Source organism: Schistocerca serialis, chromosome 8 (genome assembly GCF_023864345.2).
Source record: "Schistocerca serialis cubense isolate TAMUIC-IGC-003099 chromosome 8, iqSchSeri2.2, whole genome shotgun sequence".
In the NCBI taxonomy this organism is placed as follows: Eukaryota; Metazoa; Arthropoda; class Insecta; order Orthoptera; family Acrididae; genus Schistocerca; species Schistocerca serialis.
The window spans coordinates 77193538-77212033 of NC_064645.1; the positions used below are offsets into that span (position 1 = coordinate 77193538).

An 18496-nucleotide genomic window follows, 5' to 3' on the forward strand; every position below is an offset into this window, starting at 1 on the left:
CAAATTCACACATTAATGAGAGAATACATAAATCCAATGCAGAACTAATTGTATGGGATTCATTTCTCTAGGTAGCCTGGAGAATCTGTCTGGAAGCAATAGTAATTTAAATGCAACAAATTGAACAGAAAAATCTAGATGAAAACCATATACACAGGTCCAATGGGGGAAGTGGAACCAGACACACACTATTAACCATCAGAATATTAACCAGTGTCAGAGTGTCCACTCTATTTTGATTATTAATATTAATAATAATAATAATAATAATAATAATAATAATAACAAAATCACAAAGTAATATGAGGCTAGCAAAATTTAAGCAACATATAAAAGGAACTAAGGAGCTTTTCTGTATTCAAAAGTAGTACACAAATAAATAAGTTTTCTGCAAAGCATATAATTCATTTGCTCCTCTTATATTACAGCACAGCATGCTTCTGTCCATCGGTCTGTTCTCAATCATGCATTACTATGGCTCACGAATTCATATCTATGGATTTGCTGACATTGAGTTTTTCAGCAGAGTGAGTCTTATGTTGTTATACTAATTGTGAATTGTGATATGGGAGCGCAAGCTGTGAAGAAGAGTTATCCCCCATAACTGTGGAGATCTCTGAGTGTGTCTGCATTCAATACTAACTGCCAGCTGCTGAAACATTTTACAAAAATCATGAGCCAGGCAACAACTGTCAGACTGATTCAGAAATTATTCAGCAAGTTTTCAGAAGATGAACGGAAAGTCAAATTAACCTCATCTTCCCTGTCATAGTCAATCCAAAATGGAGTAATCTGTGCCAGCTGCTGAAACATTTTACAAAAATCATGAGCCAGGCAACAACTGTCAGACTGATTCAGAAATTATTCAGCAAGTTTTCAGAAGATGAACGGAAAGTCAAATTAACCTCATCTTCCCTGTCATATTCAATCCAAAATGGAGTAATCTGTAAGGTAATAACAATTAAATTTTGATCATTTTTGTATTAATATTCTAATAGACTAAAGGGGCAATTAGTGTGACACTATCATGATATTAATTGAGATCAAACTGCAATAACCTGAGGAAATGTGTAGTGATTCTACCCTTGCTCACTTTGATTAACCTCTTATTGTTATGGATTCTCTCTGTCTTAGACATACTGAAAATACAAAATCTCATTCATAATGTGCTTTTCACTCTTCTTGGTAAAGCATCACAGCAATTTTATTGTAATCAATGTGAGTAAATGATACTACAGTATGCTCAGAATGGTATGGGAGCTATATGAATGGGGTAGTGTTATACTGTAAATGCTCCGAGTCCGTTAGTGGTAGTGCACTCAACCTTGTGCTGACTAAGTAAAGGGAGAGTGCTGGAATTGTCGCTTCTTATGAGCAGCAGTTCTCATTAAGCTGTAATGTCGCTACACAATGTTTAGAGCGATTGGCAAGAATCTGTAGGGAAGCCACCATGAAATACTGCAATAGCAACCACGGGCCATTAAGTGCAGTGCAGCGACAAGAGTCAGAATGACAAATATGCAGAAGGTTTTGAGAGATGGGCTAACCATACTCAGTGAAAACTTGCACAATGCAGCAGTAATAGACGAAGAAGGCAGACGTCACCACACCAGAGTAAGACCCTTCTTGTGAGCTATGTAACCAGGGTCTGGATAGTAGTGGAACAAGGGCACCTCCAAGCCATATAAATACGTGAATTTTGAGAGATTCATTCCAAACCTAACAGCACCATTACAATGCCAGGTCCATGCCAGACTATGACATAAGCCATAGGTTTGAGGCCAGATCAAGCCAGCCAACACCTGCACAGAGTCTCCTCGCGCGACTTTATGCTACAGTGCCACTGACCTGTCTGGTCCCACCAGCCTGTCATCACCGCCACCACTCATCCTATCAAATGCCATTTGCACTCTACAGAGATGCCTACAACTGCCATCCATGGATGAAGATGATGATTCGATTATTGCAAGGGTACAGTTTCATAGACATGTTATGGGGTGAATGCTATCTTTTTGCTGTGTTTTTGTTTGACTGCAAGGTAAAGACAAGTCAAAAGGTTATGGCAGGGGTTGAGTTGTGCTTGTAAGTTCAGTATGTGACAGGTGAACGAAGATGATATTTTTTGAGAAAGTGCAAATATAAGTGTTAAGTTTTCACTCGATTGAGAAGAGCAATATGGGTGTCAAGAACAAGAGGTGTCACTCATTGTTTAGTAGTATATAAGCTGTTAACCATGAATAGTGATACAGGAGGTGAAACTAAGTTTAGTCACTGTTTCAATGTGTAGTAGTAATTATAAGCAGCCACTCAGGCGAGAGATTTACAAGCAGCCACTCAGGCGAGAGCAGTTGTAGCAAGAAGATATGATAGTGTTACGGTTACTGTTCTTGTAATCTGATTTTATTTTGTGCAGAGCAAGGAATATGGCTCAGTATTTATGCAAGAAAGGTAATGAGAAGTGTTAAGATAGTGGCATGTTTCATTTATATTTGCATAATTGATAAGAAGTAATCGGGTTGTGGTCAGAATGACAGGGACCAGGATTTTCAGTACCACAAGGACTGTAACAGGTGAGGTATTGAGAATTTTAAGAGAGTAGATTAGGTGAAAGTAGACAATGCAAAGCAGTCCAAGAGAATGATTTCCTGTGAAGAGTAGGCAAGTCCTCCGAGTCTTTCATGGTGGCATGTCTAACTAAGGCCAAAGTCAGGAAGACAGACATTATTAAAGGAATCTGGTTTCCCAGATGAAGTAGTGAAGAAATTAATGCCTTGCCACATCACCAGACCTCCCAGGCTTTATTGACTGCCGAAGATACATAAGAAACATGTTCCTCTTAGGCCCGTTGTTAGTGTAATCAGCTCGCCCAACTACAGACTACCAAAACATCTTGCAGGATTATTAGCACCAAAACTGGGATATTGTGAAAATCTTATTGCAAACTCGCAGACACTCAAGAAAATGAAAATAGGCTGAAATGACGTAACGGTTAGTCTGGATGAGTTGTCACTTTTTACAAGGGTACCAGAGCAAGACACGCTGGAACTTTTGGCCCAACAGTTTCGACCTGGACTTGTTAAGTTGTTCCATCACGCTCTAACGACAATGTACCTGTTTTACTGTGATGAATATTATGAAATGACAGATGACACAACAATGGGTTCACCACTGTCTCCTGCAGTCGCAAATTTCTTAACGGAGCACTTAGAGGAGCAGGCTCTGAACTCTGCAGTGTTGCGTTCATCTTGCTTCCACAGGTACATTGATGACACCTTCCTGATATGGCCTTACAATGAAAATACACTGCACCAGTTTGTGGATCACATGAACGGTGTCCATCCCAACATTAAATTTACGACTGAGATGCAGAAGGATGGCAAGCTACTGTTATTGGATGTTTTAGTTTAGCAGAAGGCAGGAGGCCAGCATGGTCATTCAGTGCCCAGGAAACAAACACACACTGATCGATATTTGAATGCCGATATTTTCACTATCCTGTAAACAAGAAAGCAGTCCTGAACATGTTAATGCACACAGCCAAAGTTATTTCTGATGATGACCAGTTACAGTCCGAATTGCAGCACTTGAGACATGTGTTCAGACAGAATGGTTATAGCAAGGAGACTTCACAAACACTTCCAGATGTCACTGAAGAACGCCTTGTGAATTGGCAGGAGAAGCCGAGCCGGTGGCTTTCCTGCCACACAGTGGGGCTATGAGTAGTAAGTTAGAATGTGTACTGCAGAGACATGGATTGAGACCAGTGTTCCAATCTGCCCCCAAGATTGGAAGTATGTTGCGCCCTGTTGAAGATGACATAGCTCTTCGTGTGACCGTGTGAATGGTGCACCTTGCGAGTGGGGCAGCATCTATATTGGCCAGACAATTCTCACAGTTACGGAGCATTGTACTGAGCACAAGAGACATATTAAACAAAGGGAGCTCAACAATGCAGCCACAGCTGAGCATTGCTTGAAAAATGGACACAATATATAGTTTGAGAACATGAGAGTCTTGCTGCATGCGTCAACATACTGGGATTCCATTATAAAAGAGGTGGGCAAGATTGGAATAAACAGCAACAACTTTGACACAGACCAGGTGTGCACACTGAGCAAGGCATGAGGGTGGATTTTGGATGTTGAAAGGAGATGATGACAGATGGTTAATGCTTGGAGGGAGGCGGAAGCATCAGTTTCAAACGTGGCACTGGCCCTAGTGCCACCTGACATCACTCGGTCCTGTGGAGGGCCGGAGATGCCACAAGCAGCCCAACTCACCTTCCACGCAAGCATCATTTCGGCCCTCTGATTGCTGCCAGTGGTCCTACTCTTTGCCCCCACCAGTCAGTAATTTTACTCCTGACGATAATGGTGGGGTTAGTATAGAAAGCTTGAGAATTTTATTTGAATTGACATGGCTTGAAAACCAAGAAGGTTTTATTAAGAGTAGGGAAAAATGTCACGAAAGGATGACAATCTTTTGAGTGGGAAGATTATGGTAACTGTAAATAATGTCTTAATAGAATTTCCTAGGATGTTATTGAAGACGCAAAGCAATTATGCCAAAGTTAAACAGAGTAATGTTGAAGTTGTTGTTGTTGTTGTGGTCTTCAGTCCTGAGACTGGTTTGATGCAGCTCTCCATGCTACTCTATCCTGTGCAAGCTTTTTCATCTCCCACTACCTATTGCAACCTACATCCTTCTGAATCTGCTTAGTGTATTCATCTCTTGGTCTCCCTCTACGATTTTTACCCTCCACGCTGCCCTCCAATACTAAATTGGTGATCCCTTGATGTCTCAGAACATGTCCTACCAACCGATCCCTTCTTCTGGTCAAGTTGTGCCACAAACTTCTCTTCTCCCCAATCCTATTCAATACTTCCTCATTAGTTATATGATCTACCCATCTAATCTTCAGCATTCTTCTGTAGCACCGCATTTCGAAAGCTACTATTCTCTTCTTGTCCAAACTATTTATCGTCCATGTTTCACTTCCATACATGGCTACACTCCATATGAATACTTTCAGAAATGACTTCCTGACACTTAAATCAATACTGGATGTTAACAAATTTCTCTTCTTCAGAAACGATTTCCTTGCCATTGCCAGTCTACATTTTATATCCTCTCTACTTCGACCATCATCAGTTATTTTGCTCCCCAAATAGCAAAACTCCTTTACTACTTTAAGTGCCTCATTTCCTAATCTAATTCCCTCAGCATCACCCGACTTAGACTACATTCCATTATCCTCGTTTTGCTTTTGTTGATGTTCATCTTATATCCTCCTTTCAAGACACTGTCCATTCCATTCAACTGCTTTCCAAGTCCTTTGCTGTCTCTGACAGAATTACAATGTCATCGGCGAACCTCAAAGTTTTTATTTCTTCTCCATGAATTTTAATACGTACTCCGAATTTTTCTTTTGTTTCCTTTACTGCTTGCTCAATATACAGATTGAACAACATCGGGGAGAGGCTACAACCCTGTCTCACTCCCTTCCCAACCACTGCTTCCCTTTCATGCCCCTCGACTCTTATAACTGCCATCTGGTTTCTGTACAAATTGTAAATAGCCTTTCGCTCCCTGTATTTTACCCCTGCCACCTTTAGAATTTGAAAGAGAGCATTCCAGTCAACATTCTCAAAAGCTTTCTCTAAGTCTACAAATGCTAGAAACGTAGGTTTGCCTTTCCTTAATCTTTCTTCTAAGACAAGTCGTAAGGTCAGTATTGCCTCACGTGTTGCAGTGTTTCTACGGAATCCAAACTGATCTTCCCCGAGGTTGGCTTCTACTAGTTTTTCCATTCATCTGTAAAGAATTCGTGTTAGTATTTTGCAGCTGTGACTTATTAAACTGATAGTTCGGTAATTTTCACATCTGTCAACACCTGCTTTCTTTGGGATTGGAATTATTATATTCTTCTTGAAGTCTGAGGGCATTTCACCTGTTTCATACATCTTGCTCACCAGATGGTAGAGTTTTGTCAGGACTGGCTCTCCCAAAGCCGTCAGTAGTTCCAATGGAATGTTGTCTACTCCAAGGGCCTTGTTTCGACTCAGGTCTTTCAGTGCTCTGTCAAACCCTTCACGCAGTATAATATCTCCCATTTCATCTTCATCTACATCCTCTTCCATTTCCATAATATTGTCCTCAAGTACATCGCCCTTGTATAGACCCTCTATATACTCCTTCCACCTTTCTGCTTTCCCTTCTTTGCTTAGAACTGGGTTTCCATCTGAGCTCTTGATATTCATACAAGTCTTTCTCTTATCTCCAAAGGTCTCTTTAATTTTCCTGTAGGCAGTATCGAAGTACCAGTTCAAATATCCAGAGGATTTGTGGAGTCTGAGGTAACAGGAATGAGTGGGGCCTTGTTATTTTAGTTACTACAGGGAATGTGCAAGATGATGATAGTTGTGTTGCGGATGATTTAGCAGAAACAGTACAGGTACATATAGTTCCCCAGAAACGGGGTGAAAAGAAGAAAAGTATGAGGAGTTTGTATAGAGGATAATAAAGTTGATGTGGCTCAGTCTGTTGAAGAGTATGCACCAGGCATTTAGAATGTAGCACAAGTGCAAATAATGGGTCACCACTTTGCAGGGCAAGCAGCTGACTTTTGCGACAAGCTCTTTACAGCACAGCCTAAGTCTGATGTATGCGACAAGTATGAAGTGAGTGATGAGTACAACATGAGCCTGAAAGTAAACGTTCCGATTAAACACCATGCCAAGGTTAACCTTCAGTGGCAGAAAGCTGTTGCCAGTGTAGAGCTGTCATGATGATTGCCTGTTGCACATGATAAACCAGTTAAACCATGTACAAGTACACTAAGGTGTAATTTGTATGAGAGAGTGCCACCAGGCAACCCTAAGCTTTTTGGATGAGCAGGAGTACCAGAAAACCAAGCATTTTGAGGGAAATTCAGTCTGCAATGAGCTCTACGGTGGGAGGAGTAAGTGGGGCTAATTGTTGAAGGGTTGTGAATGGTAGTGGTGTATGTGATTTTCTAGTGTGGATAGTTTTGGAAGTATGCTTGCTGGGACAGTACAGGGGGAACTGTTGTTGGAAGGACAAAGTTCTGAAAGTTGTTCCAAAGGGTTAAAAAACCACCAGATACACAGATGAGATGCCAAGTGTATGATTGCCCGTCCAACAGTGCGTACTTGTTTTGTAGATCAAAAGTAGAAGCAGTCACAGTGGAGAACAAGTGCTGAGCAAGAGCAGAGGGGTTGCGTCCTGCCCATGGAGGGGGGCAATGTAATGCCGCTGCCCAGTTTTTAGTTAGATTAGTGAGAATTTGTAGGGAAGCCACTGCGAAGTACTGCAGTAGAAACTGTGGATCAGTAAGTGCAGAGTAGTGATATGGGCCACAATAATAAATATGCAAAATGATTGTGAGTGAGATGGGCTAGCCATACTCGGCGGAAAACTGAACTGCACAGTGCTAATACTGGGGGCTCGATAGTAATACAACAAAGGTGCCTCCAAGCCATACGAATTTTGAGGCAGATTCATTACGAGTCCAGCAGCACCACCATGATGCCATATCCATGCTAGATGAGATGACAGGGCACCACTGACTGCACTGAGTCTCCTTGTGGGACTTGGTACCACTGTGCATCTGACCAGTGTGAAGAACTAAGTCACTGAGAGACAGCTGTTCCACACACAAATGCCATTGCAGCATAAGTAGAGAAACACTGCTGATGCCAGGGCTGCAGCTTACTGTTGGGCCACTGGCTGTTGTCTGACCTGGTTTCAGTGAACATCTCCTCACTGGGGCGCAAGCAGTTGCCACGAGTCAATGCCCACCGAGGTCAACGGAGTGAGGCACGTGCCTCACATTACTACCGACGTGATGTGTACTTTAAGTTGAATAAAACATTTCTTTGTCAGCAGTGTGTCTCTGAGGGGTGAAGGAAAATGACTGGAGATGTCTAGGAATAGAGGCAGATTTCAGGTGAGTCACCCGGAACCGTGGGTCAAGGCAGACTTACTGCATAGGATGAGAAGAAAAGACTGATTGTTGGGGACTGAATCGGATGAGATTTGAAAACCTGAGAGCTTAAAGGAGGAAGACAGGGCAATATTCAGACAGAGATTAATGCTTAAACATCATGCACGAGTTAATACGAGTAAAAAGGTACGTGCATTGTATGTAACAGATGTGGGAGGGGTAAGATAGTGAAACACGTAGAAAACTAAAACGAAGTGAAGCAAAGAGTAGTTACTGTGAAAAATACTGAGACTGAAAAAATTAACGTAAATTAAGGCAAGGTGGGTGGCAAGATCATGAATATGTTTTACTGCTAGTTCCCACCTGCGGGGTTCTGAGAAACTGGTGTCTGGGGGAAGAATCCAGATGGCACGGGAAATCTGCTTTTTAACTAGGCTGTTGGGGTAATTACGTGCAGTGAAGGCTGTGGTGCGAATGGTTGTGTATTGATGTAAAGGGTCTGCATCCCAACAAATGCATTTACCTCGGGTGCTATGGCTGTATTTCAAACCTTCCCTCTTGGATGCCTTGGCATTCAAGGCAAATCTTTTTTTCTTCAGAAGCAGACTCTTTATGGCAGTACACCACCATTCTCACCTCAACCTTCAGTGGATCAGTCTAGTTCAAAAGCAGATTTCCCGGGCCATCACATCCAATCCCTGTACTGCTGATTCCTCCAAAAACCAACTTCAGAGCACACCACTGGTGACTCAGTATTATCCTGGCCTGGAACGTGTTAATCAGCTACTTCGACAGGGCCATGACTCCCTAAAATCTTGCCCTGAAATGAGATCCATTCTGTCTGAAATTTTGCGCACCTCACCAGGAATAGTTTTCCATCATTTCCCCTAATCTCCACAATATTCTTCTCAGACCCCTATGCTCCTCCTGCGCCCATCTCCCTATCCTATTGTTCCTACCCTTGTGACCATGCCCACTGCAAGACTCGCTTTCTGTACCATTCTACCACCACCTTTAGCAGCCCTGTAACTGGCAAAACATGTACTACCAAAGGGAGAGCCACCTGTGAAACGAAATATGTCATATACCAGCTGTTATGTAAACACTGTTCGGCCTTCTACATCGGCATGACTACCACCAAATTATCAATTAGGATGAATGGGCATAGGCAGAGCATGTATACTGCCAACATGCAATATCCTGTTGCAGAGCACGCTCTACAACATGATAATTGTGACCTCGGTGCCTGTTTCACCACATGTACATCTGGATTCTTCCCCCAGACAACAGTTTCTCAGAACTCCGCAGGGCGAAACTAGCACTACATGCCCTTGGTTCTCGCCACCCACCTGGCCTTAATTTACGTTAATTTCTTACGTCTCAGCACTTCTTCACGGTAAATACTCTTCGCTTTACTCCATTTTAGTTTTCTATGTCTTTCACTGTCTTACCTGTCTATTTTTCAGCTCCCCCTCCCACCTCTGTTACGTACAAGGAACTTACCTTTTCCCTCTTGTTAAATCATGCATGATGTTTAAGCATTAATATCTGCCTGCACATTACCCTGTCTTCCACCTTTAAGCTCTCAGGTTTTCAAATCTCATCCGATGCAGTCCCCAACAATAAGTCTTTCCTTCTCATCCTGTGTGGTAAGTCTCCCCTGATCCGCAGTTCTGGGTGACTTTCCTGAAATCTACGCCTTTTCTTAGACCTCTCCAGTCCTTTTCCTTCACTCCTCTTCTTTCCCCTTCAACCCTTCTGCCTGAAGGAGCCACTGGCTTCAAAAGGTTGGCAATTACAACCTTCTTATTTGTGTGTTCTGCTGCTGCTTGGTGAGTAGATTTTTTTATCTTAAATTTGTTTGTCACTTGCTGAATGTGCATACAGTCGTCTTATAAATCTGTTTGGAATAAAAACTGTTTAGTCCTCAGCTTTTCTGATGAAGATAGCCACAGTTGGTTTCGAAACCTCGTAAAAGTAAAATTTTGTTGAAATCAGTTGGCTGTTTTATAATTAACATATTTTTGTATGGTTGCTGTCACACAACCACATTTAAAATAGTTGTTGGAATGTTGTGGGACCTGTGTTCTCCTTCAGCCCACAATACAGACTGTCAGGTACCACAAGGTGGAGGTACCTGCCGCAGTGGTGTCCAATGGGGATGTCAGTGATCCAGTCCAGTAGGAGAAGTCAGAGGTTATTTCTCACAATCTGTACTGTTACTCCAATTGGCCTAACAGCAAACAAAAAGCCTACAAAGTTGGTCTTTTAAAGAGGACAAAGTAAAGCACGAACATTTCCCTGCACCATAATTTATTTCGGAACCGCACAATTATAAGACTTGCAGTGAGCACCACTGAGGATCGTGTTGGCCGTATTTTTCTCAGCTGGATGGCACGTAAGAATACAGCTGATGCCTAACCAAGCAAAGTAATGGGGGTGAAATGGCCCACATCACATGAACACCATTTGTTGTCAATGTAATTGGGTTCTAGAACACCGAAACAATTCCAGAGTCTGCAATGGTGATTTTTTTCGTATTTTTGATAATTATTATTTATTGTAACATGATACGTATGAAAATCATATACATATTCAAATGCTTTTGAAAAATACACCATATCATGTTTACAAAATAAGTGAAAGACAAAGCATTTCTCAAGAGGCTGAACCCACGTAAATGTTCATAACAAACTGCTACTGAGGTTGCAGTCATTTGGCATTTCAATGACACTGTAACAACTTCAAAATTTAGAATTGTCCTGTAATAGAGCTTTCATGTAAAAACACAGGCAGAAAGTAATTTGATGGCAACACAGAATGCAAATTCACGAATGGTATTTTTGTTTCATTTGAATGTAATTCTACATTTTCGCGTTAGGTAACTCCACAAAGTGGGAGTGGTTATCTGATGCAGCATCCACTGCAGCGGAAAGGGGGGTGGGGGGGTGGGGTGGGGTGTGGGGGGGGTGAAGACAAAAACAACACTGAATAGTTTAACTAGCCGAAGCTATGACATGCTTGTGGGATTTTGACTTGAATTCAGTTTTATGTGTGACTCCCACATGTTTACCATGACTGGCTGGCACACGGCTAATGGCTCCAGAGTGGCAACCTGACAAAACTCTTGTTTTCTAAAACTGTCAGAACAAAAATAGGACATGGCAAAGGGTATTCAGATATTTTACAGACCACTGTCTGCATATCTTGCGAGTAACTGCTGGCTTCAGACTTGTGGTGGCAAGATTCCTGCTTCTGCTCAGAGGTTAGTTAACACGGCTTATGTGGAATGTTTCAACTGTTGTAGTGATTCGAGAATTTCTGCATAAATTCTTGAACCACTCAGCCTTCTCCCATCTTGAACACATGATATTTTAGATACGCGTGTGGGATGGTAAAATCCTACCTACTGCGCATCACATGTTTGTGTGTGCAGGTTTAAAATCAGTCGCTGGAAGAAAGTAGATGCAGCGGTCGAACGGCACTGAGAAGTACCTGTCGGACAATCCATAGATGTGTTAGTGAGTGTGTAAGGAAGAACCACAGAATCTATAAACAGCTCTGTGGTTATTGTGTCACTGACTATTGTTATGTGTGTGTGTGTGTGTGTGTGTGTGTGTGTGTGTGTGTGTGTGTGTGTGTGTGTGTGTGCGCGCGCGCGGGGGGTGGGGGGGGGTGGGGGGGGGGTAAGGGTTGAAAAAGTGTTCTTGTAGACTCTTGACTCAGCCTTGTGAGAGGCAAGATGTTTTTTGTCTCTCTTTCTGAAATTCATGGTGTCTACGCAGACTTTCTTTCGAATGTAAATTAATTTGTTTCTAACATATGACTGTATGAGAGTCTTACTGAAGTTACATATTATGATGAAAGTGAGAATTTTTATTGTGCTTGAAAGTCAAATACATCATTGATTGACGAAATGTAAAGCTTGTGTGGCAACTTATTACACCAGTAGAAAGAGGCTTGAAAGTTCCTATACCTAGCGTTATTTGATGGAGAAGTAGTCAAGAGTTTCCAGCAGCCAGCTACCCAGTAGAGAAGAGTGGCTGCAAAACCCCAAGTAAGTCATCTCGTAAAGAAGTGGAATGTGGTTTGGGGAAATAAATCAGTATAACCCAGACACACACTCACACTTTAAGTTGGCAAAACATTATACTGTCAACCTTATACCACTATGCTGTACAGAACTGAGACACAAAATAGCAATGGTGCAGTGATTAGCAGAAAGTCTACGTACAGGTACAGTGAGGTCTTGGGGCCTGTGGGTGGTGTTATAAAGTTTTTTGCAATTATGGAAAATGGAACACACAGTGCCAATCCCTGTAAGACTCCCATTTTCTGTTATGTGTAAGCCGCTAAGGGTCACACACCCTGATCACAATTAGAATGGATACATAATTTCCAAAGTCAGGCAAATAAGCAATCAACTTTTACAGGTTGTCTCATGGGAAAAACTGAATCTGTCATGACGCTAGACTAAATATCACTTTGTACTACACTGTTTATTGTACAATTTGCTATGAGCCTTTACTTACTGCCGTGTTTATTTACAACTGAGAACATGGATTTAACAGTAACTGAAAGTATTTCACAAAATGTCAACCACAGTTACTGAAATACAATGAAGAATGTGAATGTAAGCTCACCAGACAAATCATTAGTCACCCCAATGTAAAAGCACAGATGAAACTTAAGTCTTTACAGAGAGCGTTTAGATCAAGTCATGCTCAATTGCATGTAGATGCCTCTGTGTGGCCGAAAAGCAGTAATAATCAGTGAGACATTTGTTTCAAGCAGAAATTTTACATAAACATGCATAAATGTAAGGAAGTAACAGAGTGGCAAAAAGGTGCAATTGTGTTTGGCCGTGACCATAACCATATGGAGTGCCAAATTATTGGATTTCTTGGTGTTTTGCGGCAGACTGTAAAAACATACCTACAAGAAGTGATTTAACATATGTTGCCATGAAACAACATGTCACAATTATGGTTGCAAAAAGATCCAGAGTGACTGGAGATGTGTTTCAGGGCTTTTGAATCAAAAGCACTTCCCTACCCAACAGGAATTGCTGTAGGCAGTGAATGAAGGTCCATCCCCACCTGTTAGTGAGAGAACCATGGTGACTACTCAAACTTGGAGAAAAAGAGTTGGCTGAGAATTTCAGGTATGAGTACGAAGATGGTGTCAAGACACTCTTGATAAATTACTGGTGAGTGGGTGAGGGGCAGCACACCACAATAATGACTTTTCTTTCCTCACAGTTGAGCTATATACCACTGTAAGCAGTAGTTTAACCACAGCTTTTGAACATCAATATGATGAGAAGAAAAGTTGATACTCACCATATAACGGAGATGCTGAGTCGCTGATAGGTACAATGAAAAGACACACACACACTCACAAAGCTTTCGGCCATTAAGGCCTTCATCAACACAACACAACACAACACAACACAACACACACACACACACACACACACACACACAAACACACACCAACTCCAACTCACATACGACTGCAGTCTCAGGCAACAGAAACCACACTGCAAGCAGCAGCATCAGTGCATGATGGGAGTGGCGACTGGGTGGGTGTAAGGAGGAGGCTGGGCCAGGGAGGCGGAGGGAGCGTATGGAGGGGGGAGGGAGCGTATGGAGGGGGGAGGGAGCGTATGGAGGGGGGAGGGAGCGTATGGAGGGGGTAGGGAGCGTATGGAGGGGGTAGGGAGCGTATGGAGGGGGGAGGGAGAGTATGGAGGGGGGAGGGAGAGTATGGAGGGGGGAGGGAGAGTATGGAGGGGGGAGGGAGAGTATGGAGGGGGGAGGGAGCGTATGGAGGGGGGGAGGGAGCGTATGGAGGGGGGGAGGGAGCGTATGGAGGGGGGGAGGGAGCGTATGGAGGGGGTTGCAAACAGTGAAGTGCTGCAGGTCAGGTGAAGGGCAGGGGAGGAGTGGGGAGAGGAGTGGGGAGAGGAGTGGGGAGAGGAGTGGGGAGAGGAGTGGGGAGAGGAGTGGGGAGAGGAGTGGGGAGAGGAGTGGGGAGAGGAGTGGGGAGAGGAGTGGGGAGAGGAGTGGGGAGAGGAGTGGGGAGAGGAGTGGGGAGAGGAGTGGGGAGAGGAGTGGGGAGAGGAGTGGGGAGAGGAGTGGGGAGAGGAGTGGGGAGAGGAGTGGGGAGAGGAGTGGGGAGAGGAGTGGGGAGAGGAGTGGGGAGAGGAGTGGGGAGAGGAGTGGGGAGAGGAGTGGGGAGAGGAGTGGGGAGAGGAGTGGGGAGAGGAGTGGGGAGAGGAGTGGGGAGAGGAGTGGGGAGAGGAGTGGGGAGAGGAGTGGGGAGAGGAGTGGGGAGAGGAGTGGGGAGAGGAGTGGGGAGAGGAGTGGGGAGAGGAGTGGGAGGAAGTAGCAGGAAAGGAGATAAATAAGAAGACTGGGTGTGGTGGTGGAATGACGGTTGTGTAGTATTGGAATGGGAACAGAGAAAGAGCTGGATGGGTGAGGACAGTGACTATTGAAGGCTGAGGCTAGGAGGGTTACGGGAACATAGGATGTATTGCAGGGAAAGTTTCCACCTGCGCATATAATTAACACACTTTGAGATATTAATCTTTTTTTATAAATTTGTGGTATATAAAACACAAAAAATTTAATTTCAATGCTAGGTTAAAAACACTGATTTCTCTGAGAATTTATGAAATTCCAAGAATTCCCCAAGATTTACCCAGTCTTTCCAGGTAAAATGTAACTCCCTGAGAATTCCAGGTTTTACTGAATTGCAACCCTGAAGAATGTAGTGACAGGAACTGTGTGCAATGAACATTTGGAGTCCATCACTTTGCAAGAGGCCATTGCTTACACAGGCACATAAAGATGGCAACAGCAAAGTTTATAGGGCTGGAAGAATATAGACAGGTTTTCTGAACACTCCCCCACCCTATTACATTTTGACTGGCCTGCAAAAATCACCTGACCTGAAGCCCACAGAAAAAACTGTGGGACACATTGGAACATCAGGTGAAACATCAGCATCCCCACAATTTGGTGGAACTGCATGATCAAATCCTCAATGAGGGCCTTAACTTGGAAGCAATGAACCTGCATAACCTTGTAGACTCATTTCCTATCAAAATTCAGGAGGTTATCAAGACCAGGGGGGGAATTATACAGTATTAATGGTGTTCGCAATGATTTCTCTAGGGTTGAATAAATTTTTGTCCAATGGATTTTTATCTAAAATATTTAAAACTACATGTATCTAACTGAAATTTAAAGTGTGTGTTCACACAATAGTTACCTACATTTTCTGGGCGTTTCTTTTCACTCTCAACGTTTTCTGCTGGTTTTGGTCTCTGTCTTCTGACAACTTTTTGTGTTTCCTCCTCATTAAGTGTTCCATATAAAAATGGGAACGTTGGAACAGTCATACTGAAACATTTTTCACTGTATGAAAACAAAGAATCCATATGTCCAGGTTCCAGAAATGGTAACTGAAAAACAAAACACATGCATTTAATTTTTAACTTTCCCACCATAGTATTCTGCTACCAGTGTTATATTACACGACTTAATTTCAACAGTGTATTTTGTTGTACCAAATAATAAAACTAGGGTAGATCAAAGGCGGACATGAACTAAAAGTGGTCATGGGAATTTAGAATGTACTTTATGGGAAAAATCAAACAAGATAAGGTCCAAAATGGAATAACAACCATATGAAAATGATAAATTGCTACTCACCACATAGAGGAGGCATTGAGTTGTAGACAGGTGGAACAAAAAAGAATGCTAGAAATATATCGGCTTTCTGACAAAATCCTCTTTCTGAAGCAGAAAACGTACTCAGTCACGCGAAAATATGAACTCGCAAATCGTCAATGACGGCAAAGGGAAAGACCCGACATCACACAGTTGCTCAAAATCTTCTGTTCATGCTGTAAATAATCTTGCCTTTGGGGGTCCTTAGGAGTGACATGCTGTATTACGTTCTTAATTTAGTCACTTAATACTGGTTGTAAAAGCTTTGTAAGCAGGCTTTTACAGGATAATTGGCATCTGTCTTCAAATGTCTGCCAGTTCATTTCGAGCATTTCTATGATACTCCACCTATAAATTAAACAAATTAGATCATCCATGCCGCTTTTCTTTGATGCTGTCGATGACCTACCGAATGACTGTTTCCAGCTCAGAAATGGCTTTGGGGTTATTGCTATACACCTTGTCTTCAATATAGCCTCACATAAAGGAGTTGCAAGTGTTCAGACCCGGAGAATATTGCGGTCACTTAAGACCCATGCCAATGGCCTCTTGGTGCTGCAGAGCCAGAATGTGGTCCCTTAAGTATTCCTCCAGAACATCAAACACTCTCCTGCTTCAATGGGGCCGAACTCCGTCTTGTATGAATCACATCTTGTCAAAATGAGGGTCACTTTAGATAATGTGGATGAAATCATCTTCCAAAACTTTCAGGTACCTTTTGGTAGTCAACATGCCATCACAGAATATCACACTGATTATTCTGTGACTGGCCATTGCACACAACAGTCATCAATTGAGGGTGAAGAGACTTCTAGACCACGAAATGCAGATTCTCAGTCCCACAAATGTGCCGATTTTGCTTATTGACGAACCCACCCAAATGAAAGTAGGCATCATCAATGAACCAAACCATACTCAGTATATTAATTCGCATCATACCCTGCAGTTTGAACGTCCTAACACAACCCGGTCAGAGGTTATGATGATTTTATTTCGTACAGTTCAATAATTGTCACCCTGAACGTATGATAAATCAACTATGTGACTCACATTTAACAATATGTCACAGGTTACAAATTGTGGGACAACTTCATATGATCTTCCAATGCATTGGAAATGAGCCATAGAAAAATTCACAAAACACTGCTTCAGTAATTATGGCAGTATGTTAGAGTTTGCCGAGTGTGTCAAGAATATGGCAGGCTACATATTAAAATATAAGGCCCATGTATAAAATGTTAAAACCTGGCATGAAATTTCTTCTCAACTAATGGCTTCCTACACAAATAAGGAACAAATACATTTTGTGCCACACTTATAAGCAAAAAACAGTTTAAATTTGATATGACTGTCACTGAAATAAGTCCAGTGTTAATTAGCATCAAACTGCACTGCTGGCTTAACCAGGCAAAAATTCAACTTGTAAATGCACATAAGAGTCTTGCGGATGGGGTGTGGATAGCATTTTTCTTATCTGCACGGACATCTCACAATGCTGTCTGGCATGGAGATCATTCTGTTTAAGATATTTCATTATATTTGAGCTCATAATATGCTCCAAGATGTATAGAGAAATGTAAATGATACTGCACAGTAATTTTGCGGATTACTTCTGCTACCTTTCTTGTGGTTGCATGTGAACTCTATTTTACTGCAGTGAGCACAGCATTTTGTTCAAGGAATTGATTTTCATTTACACGTCAAGTTCCATAGGACCAAATTGAGGAGCAAATCTCCAAGGTCATGAAATGTGTCATACATGAAATTAAAACATAAAAGTAATAACAGATAAAAATAAATGTTTATGAAGCTGAAAAAAGTCAGTCCATAAGTTTAAGTAAACGCAATCAAGATTACAACAAGAGTCAGCTTAATTTTTCAAGAAACTTCGACAGAATAGAAAGAGTGACCCATGGGGAAACACTTTAAATGGTTCAAATGGCTTTGAGCACTATGGGACTTAACTCCTGAGATCATCAGTCCCCTAGAACTTAGAAGTACTTAAACCTAACCAACCTAAGGACATCACACACATCCATGCCCGAGGCCGGATTCGAACCTGCAACCGTAGCGGTCGTGCAGTTCCTGACTAGAGCCTAGAACCACTCGGCCACCCCAGCCGGCGGAAACTCTTCAGTTTCGATTTGAAAACATGTGGATTTCCGCTTAGATTTTTGAATTCGAGTGGTAGCTTATTGAAAATTGATGCAGCAGTATACTGCACACCTTTCTGCACAAGAGTTAAGGAAGTCCGATCCAAATGCAGGTTTGATTTCTGCCGAGTATTAACCGAGTGAGAGCTGCTTATTCTTGGGATTATAAGCTAATATTGTTAACAAGAAAAGACAGTAAGGAATATTATTTATATATAAAGGCCTCACACTCAAAGTTCCCATCTCTGGCTGCAACTCTTCCTTCCATCAGTCCCTATACCAGTTCCAAACTGAACAATCCATTGCCCTCAGCCACCTAATCCTTCACCTACACATCAACTCAGCCAAAGAACACACCCGTCAACTCCTATCCTTAATAAAAGTCCTTAATCTTTCCTCTCCCACATCCACACCGGCTGTTCAGAGCATCCTCCTACAGGTCAACCGTAAATTAGAACAGCATGCCACCCTCCACCTCAAAAAACTATCCAATCTCCTGGTTTCCCACCTCCGGAAAGGCAACTCACTCACCCTTCACAACCTTTCCAGCAAACCTCAACCTCCTCTCATTGCACACAAACCCAGTCTCTCCCATCTACTCAATCTCCCACTTCCAGCTCCACTCCCTCCAAAAC

General features: G+C 42.4%; 1 protein-coding gene across 2 annotated transcripts in view; it reads right to left on the bottom strand.

Moving 5' to 3' along the window:
* The window catches only part of LOC126416142 (EP300-interacting inhibitor of differentiation 3), a 105968-nt gene that overhangs the window by 17719 nt on the left and 69753 nt on the right, over positions 1–18496 (bottom strand). For both annotated transcript variants that reach the window (XM_050083687.1, XM_050083688.1), the window contains exon 4: positions 15252–15440. In XM_050083687.1, coding sequence (XP_049939644.1) covers positions 15252–15440 — 189 coding nt within the window. The remainder of the gene's footprint in view (positions 1–15251; positions 15441–18496) is intronic.